At 40.2% G+C, this 18,661-nt stretch overlaps 1 protein-coding gene across 1 annotated transcript in view; it reads left to right on the plus strand.

The window, feature by feature from the left end:
• Positions 1–14,670, plus strand: part of LOC129743851 (plastin-1-like) — a 38,025-nt gene extending 23,355 nt beyond the window's left edge. The window contains exons 2-6 of the mRNA XM_055736061.1: positions 9,696–10,595; positions 10,663–10,873; positions 10,984–11,262; positions 11,329–11,582; positions 12,175–14,670. Of these exons, the coding sequence (XP_055592036.1) occupies positions 9,696–10,595; positions 10,663–10,873; positions 10,984–11,262; positions 11,329–11,582; positions 12,175–12,546 (2,016 nt within the window). The 3' untranslated portion in view covers positions 12,547–14,670. The remainder of the gene's footprint in view (positions 1–9,695; positions 10,596–10,662; positions 10,874–10,983; positions 11,263–11,328; positions 11,583–12,174) is intronic.
• Positions 14,671–18,661: the final 3,991 nt, after the last annotated feature.

Here is an 18,661-nt window from a genome sequence, read left to right on the forward strand (position 1 = left end):
TCGTATGAAGCCAAGAACCGCAAAGCCCTTAGCTGTTGTAGTCGAGATATGCTGCGAGAAAGTGAGCTTGGTGTCCAAAATTATGCCAAGGTCCTTGACGATAGAATTGCGGCTTAAAGTAGTCGATGACATTTTGTACTCGAAGTTCAAAGGTTGGCGTTTACGAGTGAAAGATATGACACTACATTTGGAAATATTAGGAGCCATATCATTCTGATGACACCACGTTAGAATTGGTTCTATGTCTTTTTGGAGAGCACAGCAGTCAACTAGTGAAGCTATGGTACGAAAAATCTTTAGATCGTCGGCGTACAGCAACTTATCCGATTCAATGACAGCGCATAGATCGTTGATAAAAAGAACGAAAATCAAAGGTCCCAGACGACTTCCTTGTGGAACTCCAGAAGTGATTCGAAAAGGCGTCGAGTTCACGTTGTTTAGTCGTACGTAAGCTGTCCGGTCTACGAGATAAGAGTTGATCCATTTGCAAAGCCAATCAGGTAGTCCTATCCGACGCATTTTTTCGATGACAAATTTTGTGCGGTACTCTATCAAAAGCCTTGCTCAAGTCTACATAAACTGCATCGACTTGTTGACGTTTATCCAGCCTAGTAACCAACATCGAGACGTACAATTGGTGGTCGTAGATCTACGTTTTATGAATCCATGTTGATCTTCAGAAATACAGTGGTGCACCGATTGATAAAGTACGTCATAAACGAGGCTCTCGAATACCTTAGGCAAACAGCTTAGAATCGAAATCCCTCGGTAGTTTTCCACTCGATGCGCGTCGCCGGATTTGAGGATTGGAGTGATCGATGCGATTTTCCATGCGGTGGGAAAAGTACCTTCCGTTAACGATTGGTTAAAGATGATCGATATTGGTACGGATAACGGATCGGCTCATTTCTTAACCAGAATTGGAGGAATGCCATCTGGTCCAGGTCCTTTTGTTTCATCTAACGTAGACAGCTTCCGGAAGACGTCGTTCGAGGAGAAATTCAGCAGAGGAAGGTTGAAGTCACGATTCGGCAAGCTACTTAGGTATGATTCGCATAAAGGTGGTGTGTTAGTGCTAAGAACACTCTGAAAGAGTGTCGAGAATTGCACTGCAACAGCATTTGGCGTTTCGGCAGTTTCATCGTCGTATGTGGTCACTTGAGGTATACTCTGAGTACCCTTTCTTTGTCGAACGTATGACCAAAAAGATAAGGAGTCGGTGCGAGCGTTATCCTGAATGCGATTGATGTAGTCACAGAAACTTGTCACGTGTAATGTGTTGTAGGCGCTCTCTAAGTCACGTACCTCAAGAGACACGGTCATATCATGGCCGTTGCGGAACCTTTTTCTCGCTTTCCTCAAACGATTGCGAAGGTTACGAAGTTCGGGGTTTAGCCAAGGTTGACTTACTCCAATACGTGAACGCCGTTTTTTAACAGGAACAATAGCTCGGAATAGTTCATGCAATTTTCCATAAAAAGCAATATATAGATTTATCAGTTATTTTACGCAAGGTTGCTGATCTTCGCTCAGAATGGTTTTTCACCCCGATCCTAGTCACCAACGAGTTTACTCCTCAACATAGAAAGTCTGTTTTCTTTAGAAACGACGCTTTTCAGCATCGAACGACGCAAACCTAGTTTGTTTTTCTTCCCCTCTTTAGTGATCCGTTATTTTCTGAGTTACTATCGGTAACCATCAAACAATCATCATTCGCTTCTAATGAAAACATTGCGCGTAGACGGCGTCGAATTCTTCGACATCTACTCGACTCGCTGACGATTATGCTTCGTCGCGAACGCTTCATGAAGGAAAGCGAATTAATTCTTGGAACGCAAGAGATGCCCAAAAACCAAATTTATGCAAAAATTGCCTTATTTTCCTCTCAAGGTGTGTTAATTATTTTATTAAATATCGGTCTTAGTCTTTATCCCAGGAATTGATCCCTAGTAGCATTCTTCCTAAAAGGTCTGATTTTGGGCATGAATCAACAGCATCGTCATCAACTCGCGCCGAATCAACTCGCAATCGAATTCATTCAGTAGCGAAGTGAATGATTGCTGGAGTAAACAATGACTAAAAATCGGAAGGAGAAAATCAACAATGAACGCTAGGCAACACAAACAGAACGAAAATTCATAGTACATGGTTCACTAAGACGGCGTTCTTATGTTGTATGTTTTGATTCGTTCGGGAGTCAATGCTTAACAGCGTCGTAACTGTGGTTGCGTCGTAACGATTGGAAATTTTGAAGCAAACGAAGCGATTATCAGTAACCCTGATTTTACGCATCTACATGAACATAAATATAGTTGTTTGGTTCTGAGCCGAAATACGCTCAAGCTAACAATCAGATGATACTTTGCCACGAAAGGATAAATGGCTGATTTAGCGATCGCATCGATCCTAAGAATCCAGCAGGAATTTTCATTCAAACATTCGTATGGCTGTTTCTACTGTTAATGCTGCTCCACGTGAACGTAGGACATCGTAGATTCAAATATTAATTAAATTAATTTGAACAGATAAAATGCATTGTTTTTGTTTTTTGTTTTTAATGAAACGCATTTTAATTTATTTTTTTATTTAATTACAAATACGATCAGTGGCATGATTTTTCATATTAACCTCTGCATTGTTTGTTTTTTTTTTTATCTTCTGCTGGGGTAGCCGCCGCCATGGCCCTGAAAAAAATGTTCTTAATTTTTTTCGGTGGAAGTTGAACAGCCGACACCCTGCAAGAAAATAGAAGCTATTATTAAAATATGATTGTGATAAAAAATGTCAATAACTATGTAACTTACGTGATATGATTCTTGTTTATCGCTGTTTTTTTTTTATGCGACCTTCCGGATTGGCCCTCAGGGGTCTGTATCTGAAAACATCAACTTTACATAAACGCTGGTTTGTTCGTAGTTATCGATGTTCATTAAGCAATAGACTGAGTCGATTTGGGGTCATTTTGGAATTTCTCAAACCCTGAGGTCTAAAAAGCTTCGTCTTGGTCCAAAACTCATCCATGATTTTTTGCAAAATTTTTAAGTAACGTTTTCATGAGTAAATTTGAACTTTTAGGTTTGTATGGGAAAATTGAATATTTTGTACTGAAAAATCAACATCACTTTGTTTCGTCCGTGGAACCAAGTCAGCTGATGGTTTTTGTGCCAATTTATAAAATTCCTAAAGGAAATTTTCCGCTGAACAACTTTGTCGAAGACCGAAACTTCGTATATTCAAAACGATTATTATTAACGAACATTAACTAAATGGAAATACTTATCTTTTCATCCATTGTGGGAATCTTTCGAAACACTGAAAATTCGTAAAGTGAAATTCCCAATCATCGATCCAAATTTTCTCTTGTTCTCCCAGTCCTCCTAGCTTGGCTTTCGTGTTTCGGTACCTTTGAGTTTCCTTCGAATTGCTAGACTTTCTATTTTCTTCACCATCCGTGCCACAAAATCTGCACCTTTTAATTTTACACTTTTTCCAAACTGAGTACATTTCTTTAGGAGTCTCCCATCAGCACTTAATAAGCGGATTTGCCAATTGCCATATTTGTTTCTTCTCCAGCGGAAATACACTCCCGATTTATCTTGGCTCATTAGACTGAGTCGATTTGGGGTCATTTTTGAATTTCTCAAATCCTGGGGTCTTAAAAGCTTCGTTTTGGTCCAAAGCTCATATATGATTTTTTGCAGAATTTTTAAGTAACGGTTACATGAATAAATTTGAACTTTTAGGTTTGTATGGGAAAATTGAATGTTTTGTACTGAAAAATCATCATCATTTTCGTTTCTTCTGTGGAACCGAGCCAGCTAATGGTTTTTGTGTCAATTTATAAATTTCTTCATGGAAATTTTCCGCTGAACAACTTTGTCGAATATTATAACTTCGTATCTTTTTAGACACAAAAGTTATTAGCTCTTTAACAGTTGTACGTCTTTTCGGATTGATAAACCATAAATTCAATTGACACCACTGCTTATGCCCCACGAAGTATGGCATGAAAAGTGGTCTTGCAATACCTCGCTATAGGCACCCAGCAGTGGTGTCAATTGAATTTATTGTTTATCAATGCCAAAAGACATACACCTGTTAAAGAGCTCATAACTTTTTTGTATAAAAAGATACGAAGTTATGATATTCTACAAAGTTGTTCAACGGAAAATTTCCTTGAAGGAAATTATAATTTGGCACAAAAACCATTAACTGGCTTCGTTTCACAGAAGAAACAAAAATGATGTTGATATTTCAGTACAAAATATTTAATTTTCACATACAAACCTAAAAGTTCAAATTTACTCATGTAAACTTTACTTTAAAATTTTGCAAAAAATCATGGATGAGTTTTGGACCAAAATGAAGCTTTTTAGGCCCCAGGGTTTGAGAAATTCAAAAATGAACACAAATCGACTCAGTCTATCGGCTCATACCTTGAGATTTTAAGGAGCAAAACTCGTTTCGTATGTTTACAAATGTTTGTTTAAGATCATCACATTTTGAAGAGAACAGGAAATAGATAGGGAAATATGAAAATAAAAAGATTATAGACGAAGATCAATAGCTTTTAGGAGAAGGTATATTTCGAACATGTAATTATTTGTGAAAATTTGTCTAGAGGGCAATTCGCTGTCCACAGTTTTCTCGAACTGAAGGATTTGTGGGACGTGGTTGAAAGCCGATACCGAACGAGGATGGAAACATGCCAGTCGTAAACTCGATGAAGGACCGAAAAGTGCGTGGAAAAATAGTTCTTCTTCGAATTATATCCATGTGAAGGAAGCGTGGTCGAAATCGGAACGTTGGTGGACGTTAGTGCTGATGCTCCAAACGTAATCCTTGGTGGTACTCGTTCTCACTCAAGTCCTGAAATCGTCTAACGCTAGGCATTTGTAGGAAGCAATAGATGAAGAGATCGCTCATCGAGAATAGCACGTGGGATTTGGTTGAACTTCCTGCGAACCATAAGGCCGTTGGATGTACATATATGGCTTTTCAAGAAGAAGCTCGATGGAAATGGTAAGGTCGTGCGCCACCAAGCCAGTTTGGTTCTTTTTTCAAACTCAAAATTAAGATGTTTTGGGTTGGATCGGTGGGTTCAAGCTTAGCCAACAGCAGTATTTACATCCGGAAGTTAATCCAACAATTTGGTTTCGGAGAGGCCAAAACCAGCTAGATTTCTCTTGATCAGAGCTACCTACAGCAGAAGGGGGAGCAGGAACGATATCTCAGTCTTATTGGAGGTAGCTAGGTCTGCTTTTCGTAGCTGTTCAAACCAGGCCGGACGTGGTTGTCTGTACAATCATCCCAGCTCAAAAATCCAGCTGCCCAACCCACCTGGATTGGAATGAGGCAAAGCGTGTGATGCGATACCTGAATGCAACAGCCGACTTCAAGTTGAAACTTGGTTCCACAGAAGGCGAATTGGCGATGTACGTGGATGCGAACCGGGTCGGTGATGCTCGGGACCGAAAATTTAACTCTGGCCATGCAGTATTTTTCGGAGGAGGTATCATATTCTGAGGATCCAGGAAGCAAGCATGTGTGTCCCTCAGCTCAACTGAAGTCGAGTTCGTTGCGCTGGTTAGCGAAATCATCGGAGATGTGTCTAGCCCAGACAGGGTGTTCGAGGATAACCAGAGCTGCTTAAAAATGGTTGACAATGACCAGGGCGAACGACGAAGTAAGCATATTGACACACCACGATACTTCTTCGTTCGTGACTTAAAGCAGAAGGGCGTTGCTCATGTCCTGGCAAAGCCGCTTCAGCGATTGAAAAGTTTCGTACTATGATCGGTGTACTTCCTGAATAATTTAAGGAGGAGTGTTGAACGCAGCAGGCGTTTAATAGTAGCAAATAATCATAGTAGCCAGTGTTAAGTTTTTGAATAAATTTCTCTCTCTTGTTCCAACTGTTAACGAAACTAGTTCGTTCTTTAGGGCTCTTCATATTCCAACAGTAATCAATGTCTATCGCAGCGCAGCTACTACATCTCTTACTGTGGTGCAGGGTGGTTTTCCCCAGGCCCGAAAGGAATCTATTAAACTCGCTCTAGCGGCTAGGTGGACCCCACATGACCAAACGATATGCTCGATAACGTGGTAACCTTGGCCACAACATACTTTTTTTTTATGTACACTGTATCAAAAAATTGTCCGTACAGCACGTACCTTGAAATCCAAACAATCAAAAAGTGCACTTTTTACTACAATCACAACATTCGCTGCTGAAACTAGTCCTTTTTGTAGATCAGTATTAAAAATGTGTATGAATTAAACCGTAGAAATAATCCAATTCATTTTGTATAGAAAGTCCCAAAAACGTCGTCAAAAAATTGTCCGTACACTGAGACCTTTGTCAAATATTAGTCAAGTAAACAGTTATATGTCAGTCTGTCAAACGCAGAAACGTGAGTTGAATCTCAGCAAAGACAATTTCCAGTGGTCTGAGCGATAAATAATACGGTGAAATGAACTTTATTTAGCTTAATCAGTAGATTTCAACAATTTGTGGATTAAATTGTATGTATGTATGTTGGTAATCCACCTGGGTGCACGGATTCACCGCAGTTTCTGCCTAAGTATGGGTTCACATACATTCCTTAGATTATTAGGTTCGACAAATCTCCAATGCAGCGCGCCACCATAATGGTATGGACCCCATGGCTTCGTATGAACTGTTATGTGGTGAATGTATTGCGTGTGTTGATGATGTAGGTATATTTTGGAAGAACGAATCAATCAGGTGGGCTAGTTTACTTACTTACAGGTATTCCGGCATCCGTGTATATACTGATTGAACATTCAAATTATATAGTCAGTTATATAATGAAACACATCTTTTACCTGTCGGCCCGCTTATGGGATTCGAACCCAAAAGTTTTTCTTGCCGATACCGGGAATCGAACCCAGTACGCCTGGCGTACCAATACCAGACTCGCGCCAGCCTATCCACTAGACCACATCGGCGCTTTCAACAATTTGTGGATTAAATTAACAGAAAAATGTCTGCTCCTCACAAAAAAAAAAAAAAACCCCGTTGACATCCGGAAACTGATTGTTGACCTGAAGAATGACGATAAAAGCTTGTCCGAAATTTATTTATTTACTTATCTTCGAATCACGCATATAATAGTAAAACGACCATGATCGTCGGTTCTGAACTTTAAGAAGACTTCGGATCCAATTCAGTATTTGGATTACGCCATACTCAAAATATTAAATAAGATTTCGTCAGTGAATATGACGTTATGCCAGAACTCTTCCGGTTCCAGGACATACTTTTGAACGTATTGCAGCCGCTTTTTCTTATTTTTAGCAGATATAAACGGCTTCTTCAGAGCAACACGTCTTCGGTATTTTTTCTCATGAAGTATGTTCCGTACCGTTTGAGGATTAACCTGTATGTTTTCAAAATTCTTCAGGCTGTCTGCTAGTTTCGGGGCACTGATTTTAGGATTCTGACTGATTTCCCAAACAATGATGCGATGGTGACGATCCGTAAGCTTCAGTTTGCGGCCTCTTCCTGGAGTGGTCTCCAGGGAGTTAGTCTTCTTAAAGTTCTGAAGGACATACTGAACCAACGATCGTGGCCGTTTTACTATACCTGCAATTTCGGACAAGCTTTAACCGTCATTCTTCATGTCAGCAATTAGTTTCCGGATGTCAACGAGTAATTTTTTGTGAGGAGCAGACATTTTCTTATTATTTTTTGTGGATTTAATTAACAGGAAAATGTCTGATTTTCAAAAAGAAAATACCCGTTGACATCCGGACACACGAAAATCTACTTATTTATGCTAGATATAGTTCTTTTTACCGTATTTATCGCTCAGACCACTGGAAATTGTCGTTGCTGAGATTCAACTCACGTTTCTGAGTTTGACAGACTGACATATAACTGTTTACTTGACTAATATTTGACAAAGCTCTCAGTGTACGGACAATTTTTTGACGTCGTTTTTGGGACTTTCTATACAAAATGAATTGGATTATTTTTACGGTTTAATTCATAAACATTTTTAATACTGATCTACAAAAAGGACTATAGTTTCTGCAGCGAATGATGTAATTGTAGTACTTTTATTGACTGAAAAAGTGCACTTTTCGATTGTTTGGATTTCAAGGTACGTGCTGTACGGACAATTTTTTGATACAGTGTATCTTCACATAATTTCGAATTTTCAAATTTTTAAACTCGAGAAAAAAAATGAAGGGTTATCCAATCGAAATTCTTGTTTTCAATAAAAGTGTCAATTACAGCTGACATGGGACCAATATGTTCCAACAATACAGAGTATAACATAGTTTGATTGATCTTCAAATTCTATGGGAATTTCTAAAAGAAATATGCGCAAAGTTGAAAATTTTGTTGGACGCAAAAATGGGAAATGGTTTCTGATAAAAACCATACTAAACAAATGCCAAATCATCAGTGGAATAAGTTCCTCGTTAGAGTTGACTTGATTAGTTTTGTTGACTGTCCTTCGATCAGCTTTCCGAGCGTGCGATATCGAGCGATAATTACACTTGACAATGATAACCGCACTCTCTTATCGAGGACGACTGATGTCGATATGTCGATGATGATGTAGGCACCTAAGTACTCGAAGACCAACCAACACATGAAATGGCAGTAAGTTTCAAGTTTGTGATATAAAACGAAAATTTTCTACGAAGTTGTTGAAAGCGGTGAAAATTTTGAGTTGTTTTATACAAACGACAGACGTATACGCCAATTTGCCACTAAGCTTTCGCAGTTGAGTTTCTGCCGATAAGAACTGAAAATAAATGTTACCGTATTTTGTTGTTTTTGTTGGGTGCCATGCAATAAAAGCCGAATTGCACCTAATTCGAGAAACAGATTGAATGCCAACGTAAGCTACACGACTGAGGTGTATAAGATTAATTTCAAACCATGTGGTGTCAATTGAAAATATTTCGTATTTTACAAATCATCTATGTTTGCGTAGTTTTTACATCCACTTCAAAAATAAAAATTCAGGTTACTAACCATCCGAAAGGTTAATGGAGAAAGGCATGATTGACCTATCAAACTGCAAACAGTGGTCATTGCGAAACACATTTAGATCTACGAATTAGTCGATAAAACATTACGTTACAGTTACCTACCAGTAATTAGCAGCATCGTCGTTAAACTGCTTCGCCTAATCCTTACTCTCATCAGTCACGTGTTGAAAAAGTAGCATCATTAGGCTTTTTATATGAGCAGCACGTGCCTTTATTTTCGTTTTCAAAACAAGCCCCAAACATAAACTCCGTACGCATGTCAGCCTACAAGGCGCTACACCGATGACTGGTTGAGCCAAACAGCTCGAGCACAGCGCATAAGTTGGTCGGGTTTAGTAGCATGGTTTCCATCAGCTGACGGGAGGTGCGTGCAATGAACGCGCTCATTCCCCGACTTGCATTCAAACAGTCTCATAATTAGCTGCCCGATTGTCACGTTGAGGTGGCCTCTAACCACGACTTTATGTGGGTGGTCAAGTTTAAGACCCGATTAACATATGCCATAAACAAAATCGGTACTTACCCGTTTGATAATGGAATCGTTTATCTCTGCTGGCTGACGTTGTACATTCTCTATCCCATTTCATGATAAAAGTTGATGGTGTTACATTTCTTTTTGCCCTGGAATTAACGTATTTTTTTTTTGGTTCTCTCTTCCCCAGATCGATACAAATAAAGATGGTTTCATTGAGCTGAAGGAACTGAAGGATGCTCTGGATCAGGTGGGTTTCAAATTGCCAGGCTACCAGGTACGATTGATGATCGATGAGTACAGCAATAAGCAACGGTCGCAACATTTGGGCAAACTATCCTACGATGAGTTTGAGGCGCTCTGTCTGGACCTCAAGGCCAAAGACGTGGCCAGCACGTTCAAAACCGTCGTTTCGAAGAAGGAAAACCTGGAAACCCTCGGAGGGATGTCCGATTCTTCGGCAGTCGGGACGACCCATTCGGTACGCATCGAAGAACAGCTCGCCTTCAGTGATTGGATCAACTCCAATCTGGCGCACGATCAGGACTTGAATCATCTGCTTCCGTTGGATGCGGAGGGTAAACAGTTGTACGACAAAATCAAGGATGGTATTCTGCTGTGCAAAATTATCAACCATTCTTGTCCGGATACGATCGACGAACGAGCCATCAACAAAAAGAACCTTACAGTCTACACCAAGTTCGAAAATTTGACCCTCGCGCTGGTGTCGTCGCAGGCCATTGGATGTAACATTGTAAATATCGATGCCCATGATTTGGCCAAGGGAAAACCACATCTGGTGCTAGGTCTCCTATGGCAAATCATCCGAATCGGTCTTTTTAGTCATATTACACTGGACAGCTGTCCAGGACTTGCCGCACTTCTAGCCGATGGTGAACAAGTGGAGGACCTGCTGAAACTTTCGCCCGAGGCAATCCTGCTTCGTTGGGTCAATCATCATCTGGAGCGTGCTGGGGTCGCTCGCCGTTGCACCAACTTCCAGTCCGATATATCCGATTCCGAAGTGTACAGCTATCTGTTGAATCAGATTGCTCCCAAAGATGCTGGCGTTTCACTGGAAGCTCTCCGAGTAAGATTCTGTTTTAAAGCTAAAAAAATAAGAAATGAAATAACTAACCGATTTGTAACCATATCAGGAACCGAATGCTCTTAACCGTGCCGAGATGATGCTGCAGCAGGCGGCTAAGCTGAACTGCCGCTCGTTCGTTACCCCCCAGGATGTGGTCAACGGCGTGTACAAGCTGAATTTGGCATTTGTTGCTAACCTGTTCAACAACCATCCGGGCCTGGACCAACCGGACGAAATCGAGGGTCTGGAAGCGATCGAAGAAACGCGTGAAGAAAAGAGTGAGTATTTTTTACCTCAGAAGAGTTTAAGTTTCGTCTAAAAAAAATGAAACATAAAAACGAAATCCCTACAATATTCATGTCAATTTAATGTTGTACCTTTGCCGCAGCTTACCGCAACTGGATGAACTCGATGGGCGTGAAGCCGCACGTCAACTGGCTCTACTCGGATCTGGCCGATGGGTTGGTCATCTTCCAGCTGTTCGACATCATCCAACCGGGCATCGTGAACTGGAAAAAGGTGCACCAAAAGTTCACGCCGTTGCGCAAGTTCATGGAAAAGCTGGAAAACTGCAACTACGCTGTGGAACTGGGCAAGCAGCTGAAGTTCTCCCTCGTTGGAATTGCCGGACAAGATTTGAGCGACGGCAACGCGACACTGACGCTGGGTACGGCTTTTGAATGCAATGATTTTTTCAAATCATTTTCTAACTGATTTTTTTGTACTATTTTAGCACTGATCTGGCAGCTGATGCGTGCCTACACTCTGTCGATTTTGTCCCGATTGGCAAATACCGGAAATCCAATAATCGAGAAGGAAATCGTGCAGTGGGTTAACACGAAGCTGAAGAATGCCGGCAAGACTACCAGTTTGAAGAGCTTCCAGGATTCGGCTATTGCCGATGGTAAGATTGTGATCGATCTGATCGATTCGATCAAACCGGGCAGCATCAACTATGACAACGTGAAGGATGGAGGAAATGCAGAGGTTAGTCAAAGAATCTAAAGATTGTTGGATATAAGAAAATTGTGCTTTCAGTGGTTTGTGCATAACACCACCCAACCCACCCACTAGGTTTGTGCTTGTTCTTCTCTTTCCACTGCGCTCTCTCTTGGGATGAATGAACCTCTCTGGTTTGAAATCTCGCTTGAGGAAAAAAATGTGCTCTCTCTCTCTCTCTAGGTTTTGGAATGAGAGTGAACCTCGGATTGCTCTAGCGTAACAGTCCGTAACGCCTTCTTATAGGATTGATTCTCTCGCTATATGAAAGTGCAGCTAAAAATAGAATCAAGTTCCAAATTCGCTTTTGCTCTGCTTTATCGAGCTGGAGTTAATCTTATTGGAATCTTTTTTTTTAAATAATCAATTGAAATTACTATTGAATTGTGATTGAGCGCTATATGTAGCATTACTTTTTAGTACTTATATTTATGTTTATTGATATCAATCACGATCTCACAAACCTGTTTCATTAATTTAGAAGCAAAGAAGTGTGTTTTCCTTAACCTGACTATAAAGCTAATTACAACTAATAGGCTGCGTAGCTAACTTTTTCACAAACCCCTCATTTTCTTCACAGGAAAATCTGGAGAATGCCAAATACGCGGTCTCTATGGCACGTAAGATCGGTGCCCGGGTGTACGCCCTACCGGAGGACATAGCTGAGGTGAAGCCGAAGATGATTATGACCGTGTTTGCCTGCCTGATGGCCATGGACTACGTCCCGAACATGGACAGTGTCAGAAGCAACGGTAATGCCGCAACGGAACCAGTAACGGTTGTGGCAGCAGTAGCAGCTCCGGCGGAATCCATCGTGCCTGTCACAACTAAGGTTGAAGTAGTTGAACCCGCTGTACCGGAGGTGGAAGTGGTTATCACCAACGGCAATGCAACGGTCAATGGGAACGGTGCAATTGAAGAAACTACAGAGGCAGTCGATGAATTTGCGTAGGACAGCAATAATAGACAATAGAATGCCCATACAGGGGCAGTTTCGTTCTGGAAATGAAACAGAAATAGTCAGAAATTGTAGGAAAGATTGTATGCAGAAGAGAATGAAGTAGTTAGTTAGGATGTTTTTTTTTGTTTTAAACTGGGATGAGATAATTTCGTTATCTCAAACGAATGCTTGGTTGCGTCCTACGCCAGTATTGGAATTAGATTTGTTTCTGCCCTTTCGTTGACAGTTTCGTATTTCTGTGGAACGATAAATCTGCATATTCGGGAAACGGAAGTGCTAACAAGTGGTGTACTGCCGTTGGACGCATAATTGTCACATGTGACATTTCGACGTTTTTGATTTTTTGATGCCAATCGTCATAATTTGATACGTATTATTGAAATTCTTTGTCGAAACATAAAGTTTATTCTAGAAATTTCAAGAAAAAATCTAAGTCAAATTGTCACACTGAGACGAATGGACGCATATTTGTCACACTGAAGAGGCTCTTATGATAGGAGTATATTTCAGAGAACCACGGCATTGAAGTCAACAAAAATTGCGAAACTGTGGGTTGACAGCAAAGTAATTTTGTGATACTTTGATCGCATTTTTCTCGCTTTGCCTTTTTGTGACAATTATGCTTCCAACGGCAGTGTAGAGCCAAATAAAAAAAATGAACAGGCCCATCATTCTTCAACGTAATATTTTCTTGTCGTCTATATTACATAATATTTAAGATAATGTTTTTGTATTATATTTTTTCTTTTATAGTTTAGTGTCGTACGCATTTAACAGTTAAACAATCGTAAATTAAAAACAAAATCCTGGCTTGAAATAAGGAATAACAGAGTTTATTATATTGTATTTGAAATATAAGTTCGATCATATTACGATTGCTAAAGTGGGATTTGTTATTTTGGCCTTTGATCGATTTCGTTATCGTCTCCCTTAAAACAAACGCGTGTCATTATATTGTTTTTTTTTCATATATATTACCTGGATGATGAAACGGGCAAGCGGTCGAGCGAGTGTGCCAAAACAAAAAATTGAAATCGAGTCCCATTAAATGGTTGCAAATGAAATAAATTATACAAAAAATAAAACCAATTTTATGTGCAGATTTGAATCCGCGTGTGTTTGCGTGTTTGTGGGATGCTTTGAGTTTTTCGGTTTTGTTTTCACCTTACAACTCAATTGTTATCCAAACCTTTCAAATTACACTTGTTATTATGATCAGCATCATCTTTCTATTAATGCACATCGATACACAAATCTTAATTTATGAACAATGAAGTAAAAATTTGAATTGACAATATTTTGCTTATTGACAAGAAATACTTCAGTCGATCTTATTTTTCTGAAACCAGGCACTATTTAAATTTAAATTTTAAAATAAAACCCCTGATTCCAAGCGGGAATTAAACGATTGGATTATGTTTGTGTAAAATAATACCATTATTTGTGGATATAGGTTTGACCTATCTTTAATTGCTTATACTGTCTAATCAACAAGCTACCACCTAAACTAGAGAGAAAGAAAAGAACAAAAAAAACAGTAACATGTAAGGCGTAGATATGTAATAATGGAATTTATCACTATAAGCATCGAAAAACGATGATGGTGAAAATTGTCACAGCACTGGAAGAAAGGCTTGAAACATTTTAAACCAATTAGTAATAACATACAACCACCAGAAATATGTAATCTAAAGTTTTGGAGATAACATTTACCAAATATAAGGATATAACCAACAATGAAAGAAATGGCGCATTGCTTGCGTTGCACTTAACAAACAGCAATTAATACACCAATAAAATTTACAATAGAGGCGATAATAAAAAAAAGAAGGAATTTCGACAAGAGATAAGAGAACGCAAGATACATACATGTGACGTTGAAAGGCTCGCGGATGTAGCTATTATAGCGCATGACTTCACTGGTATATACAAACTAACAAATTACTAAAAAGCAGCGAATGAAAACCAGTAATCTGGTGGGAAGCGTAAGGAACAAATAACACTATTATTTGATGAAATGCTAGGTCCATAGTTATACAAGAACACAGAAAAGACACTACATACATAAGACATATGCCAATGGAAATGATTAATAAAGGGATTAGAAACAGTAAATCCAATCGTGTGTTTTTATTCCAAATCTCCGAAAAGTTCCGAGCCAAAATAGGTTTAAAATTACCAACGGATTGACTTATTTTCACATTGGTTTGTAGCTCGATTTCGCATTTTTTTTATTTGATAACATATCAATGGATTACATGTTGATCCCATTGATTTAATGTACCTATACAAAGCAAGTCTATTAAAATTTCTTACAAAAAAGACTACACAAACTACACATGTCTAAACTAGGGATACCATACGTACTCTTTTAAGAGTACATGTACTCTTTTTCGATTAAGAAATGAGCGTACTCTTCTTTTTGTAAATTTTTTCAAAATGTACTCTTTTTTTGATGAAAGGAATTCAATAAAATTTTCTCAAATAAATTCAACGAATTCCAGGACTCTCTTCTGCTGGTGTTCGTTGATTTCGAAAAAGCATTTGACCGACTGAACCACGAAAACATCTGGGCTGCTCTTAGACGAAGAGGGGTCCCAGAGAAACTAGTCCATCTCATCGAAGCACAGTACGAGGCATTTTCGTGCAAGGTCTTGCACGACGGTGTCTTGTCCGAACCAATCCCGGTAACTGCTGGAGTGAGACAAGGATGTATTTTATCACCGCTACTTTTTCTCATCGTAATGGATGAGATCTTGACTGGATCGATTGACTGTAGACCAAACCGAGGATTGCCGTGGAATCCTTCAACCATGGAGCAACTGAACGACCTTGACCTGGCAGACGATATTGTTTTGCTCGCCCAAACACAACAAGACATGCAGAGCAAACTCGACGACCTCACCAAGCACCTGCTCCAAGGCAGCAGGTCTCAAAATCAATGTCGGAAAGACCAAGTCGATGGAAATCAATACAGGAAATCGTTCCAATTTCGTGGTAGCTGGACAACAGGTTGAGACAGTGGAGTGCTTCCAGTATCTTGGTAGCCAGATTACGCCTGATGGTGGTACCAAAAAGGACATCGAAACCCGGATCAGAAAAGCCCGATTTGCGTTTGCGAGTCTCCGAAACATCTGGCGGTCACGCCAGATCTCTCTACGAACTAAGATCCGAATCTTAAACTCAAACGTCAAATCCGTATTGCTGTACGGGTGTGAAACTTGGTGCACATATGCGGTGACGACGCGAAAACTGCAAGTTTTTGTGAATCGGTGCCTGCGGAACATCATCCGCGCTTGGTGGCCTGGCAACTGGATCTCAAACGTTGAACTTCATCGCCGGTGTCATCAAAAGGCGCTAGAAATCGAGATTCGAGAACGTAAGTGGAGATGGATTGGGCACACGCTGCGAAGAGATGAAAACGAGATTTGCAGAGAGGCGCTTGACTGGAATCCAGATGGGCATCGAAGAAGAGGCAGGCCCAAAAGCTCGTGGCGGCGAAGTCTAGCCGCTGAAATCCGCACAGTTGACGAGAACCTTGGCTGGCAGCAAGTGAAGACGCTGGCTCCGGATCGCCAGCAGTGGAGATCTTTTATCTCAGCCCTATGCGCCGGTCAATCGGCGCTGGACCCTTAGGTAGATAGGTAGGTAAATAAATTTACTTTTTCTTCCTATAGATGAAGACTGTATTCTTATAAATACAAGAGATCTAATTTTTTATGAATTCGTTGCACAACACTTCTGTTTTGCTTCTTTTGTTGAATGTTTCAAAGGATGCCTACCAATAGAATGAACCACGAGTACATTCATGGTTCCAATCAATTGAGAAGTTTCGTTCAAAATTAGCGCCTTTGAGTATGCAGTGAACTCCCGAACAGTTTGCTATATGCATAGCAACAACTTGTTTAAATGCAGAGTGCACAAATCAAAAGCGCATTAATCTGCAATTATGTTGCTAAAGAATAAAAAAAAATCAGTTTCCTCTCAGCCTTCGGGTAGATCGGACGTTTTGTTTGCGCTCTCGATATTATCTCAAAAGGCTCACGATTATAGTTTACGATCCATAAAGTTCGGTGCAAAGTGTTGTGATGAGTCCGTCTCCCGGAGACTACCCGGGTCGGACCATACCGGAATGGCTCGACCCGAAAAATCAGTATGGTCGGCTTTTTTACTTATACCTCAAAGCTTGTGACGGACATACTCTTCCGAACCCGTTTGTAGTGGGAAAGTCCATAGAGAAACATGCCGGTAAAATAGATGGAGCGTTTTTCGATCGTGTCAGAAAGTGGTACGTCTTGAAGATACGAAATAGAGAACAGGGCAAGAAGCTAGAAGATATGAAGAAGTTAACCGATGGAACCCCCATAGAAGTAGGTAATCATCCCAATCTAAACCAGCGAAAGTTTGTCGTTAGATGTTCGGAAGTGATCGATATGACCGAGGCGGAATTATTGGCAGAGTTGCTATCGCAAAAAATCACCGAAGTGCGAAGAATAACCAAAAAATCGACAAAAGGTATAATCGGTACACCAACTTTAGTTTTGACCATCAACAGTACGATCGTCCCTGAGTTTGTGGATTTTGGCCTCCTCCGAGTACGAACCCGCGTTTACATACCACAGCCATTGTTATGTCGTCTTTGTTTCTCCTACGGTCATCCGAAGAAACGCTGTCCGAATGATCGTAGATGCAGTATTTGCAGCAGCTCAAAACATGATAGCAGTGAATGCACAGGCTCCAAATTTTGTTATACATGCAAATCACACGACCACGCTCCATCTGAACGCACATGTCCGAAATGGATTGAAGAATCTAACGCCCTTCGAATCAGTGTAGAACAAAATTTGCCTCTTATCACAGCACGCCAACAAGTAAAAAACAACACAAATAAGAACAGTTATGCCAATATAATCCGATCACAAAACGACCCACAAACTCCACACCACTCGAAAAAAAACCAGCAGCCACAACAACAACAGCAGCAGCAGCAACAACAACAACAACCGGAAGAAAAATCAACAAAACAGCAGCAACCAAAACGTGACCATACTACTTCGGCAACCGGACCACCAGCTATCCAACCGACAACCCCTTCACCCCCTCGGAAGAAGAACTCCCCCCTTGTTTCTCCACCCGACTCCACGAACAATAGAGTTGGGCAAGAGAACAATGTGTTAGCTTCTGCCGCACAACGGCAAAATAATGTTAAAAATCCCACTTTCCCTCCCGAACTCCCTCCAACATCCTCTAACCCTTTCCAACCCCCTAGTTTTAAATTTAAATCAAAATTGAACCCCGGCACATAAAAACTTTGTAAAAGTAAATTGGCCTAATAAAGATTAATTAGTTATATATATATAAAAAAAATAAAAAAAATACACGCCTCTATAAAAAGGTCTTTTACAAATGCAGTTCTTTTTAACATGAATAACCTTAAATATCATGGTTTTTGAATGAATGGCGTTTGTCTTAACAATTTTGAATTTTTTTCTCAATGTACTCTTTTTGGCGTTGCAGGATATGGTAACCCTACTCTACACTCCCCTTCGTCAGAACAACTGCACTCAGCCGAAAAAGGAACGTTAAATTTACCTGGATTTTCACGTAGCCACTCGTTACGTGAATTTTTGCTTGGTTTACGTGAAGCACTTAGGAGTTATAAAAAAATCACTTGATCCTTACGTGAAATTCATATAGTTGAATGCTGTCAAAATAAAGACACATTCGATTTACGTGAGAATCCAGTGATCCGTCAAGTACAGAGGGATTTTGTGCATTCTATGTGATGTTCACGTAAGCTTGAATGACTCATTCACGTAAAATCTGTGTGAAGGAATACAGTTTTCAATATGGCGCGGATCCGACAGTTGGTGCATGAAGACAAAAAATCTGAGTGAGTCTATAGACAAAGGAGATTGCAGCGGTTGTCATATCTGGAAGGTCTCGCGAAGCTTCATCAACTATGGGCGACGAGCGCGATCGCAATCCCGGTATACGATTTCTGGTGTGTTAAACGGGAAAGCTTTAGCCTTCACTCCAATTTCACTTCGATTAGCTGTCATTCTTATGGAAATCTGTGTAAGAGTAAAGAGCAAGCAGGGCCAAG

The sequence above is a fragment of the Uranotaenia lowii genome, chromosome 1 (genome assembly GCF_029784155.1).
Source record: "Uranotaenia lowii strain MFRU-FL chromosome 1, ASM2978415v1, whole genome shotgun sequence".
NCBI lineage: Eukaryota > Metazoa > Arthropoda > Insecta > Diptera > Culicidae > Uranotaenia > Uranotaenia lowii.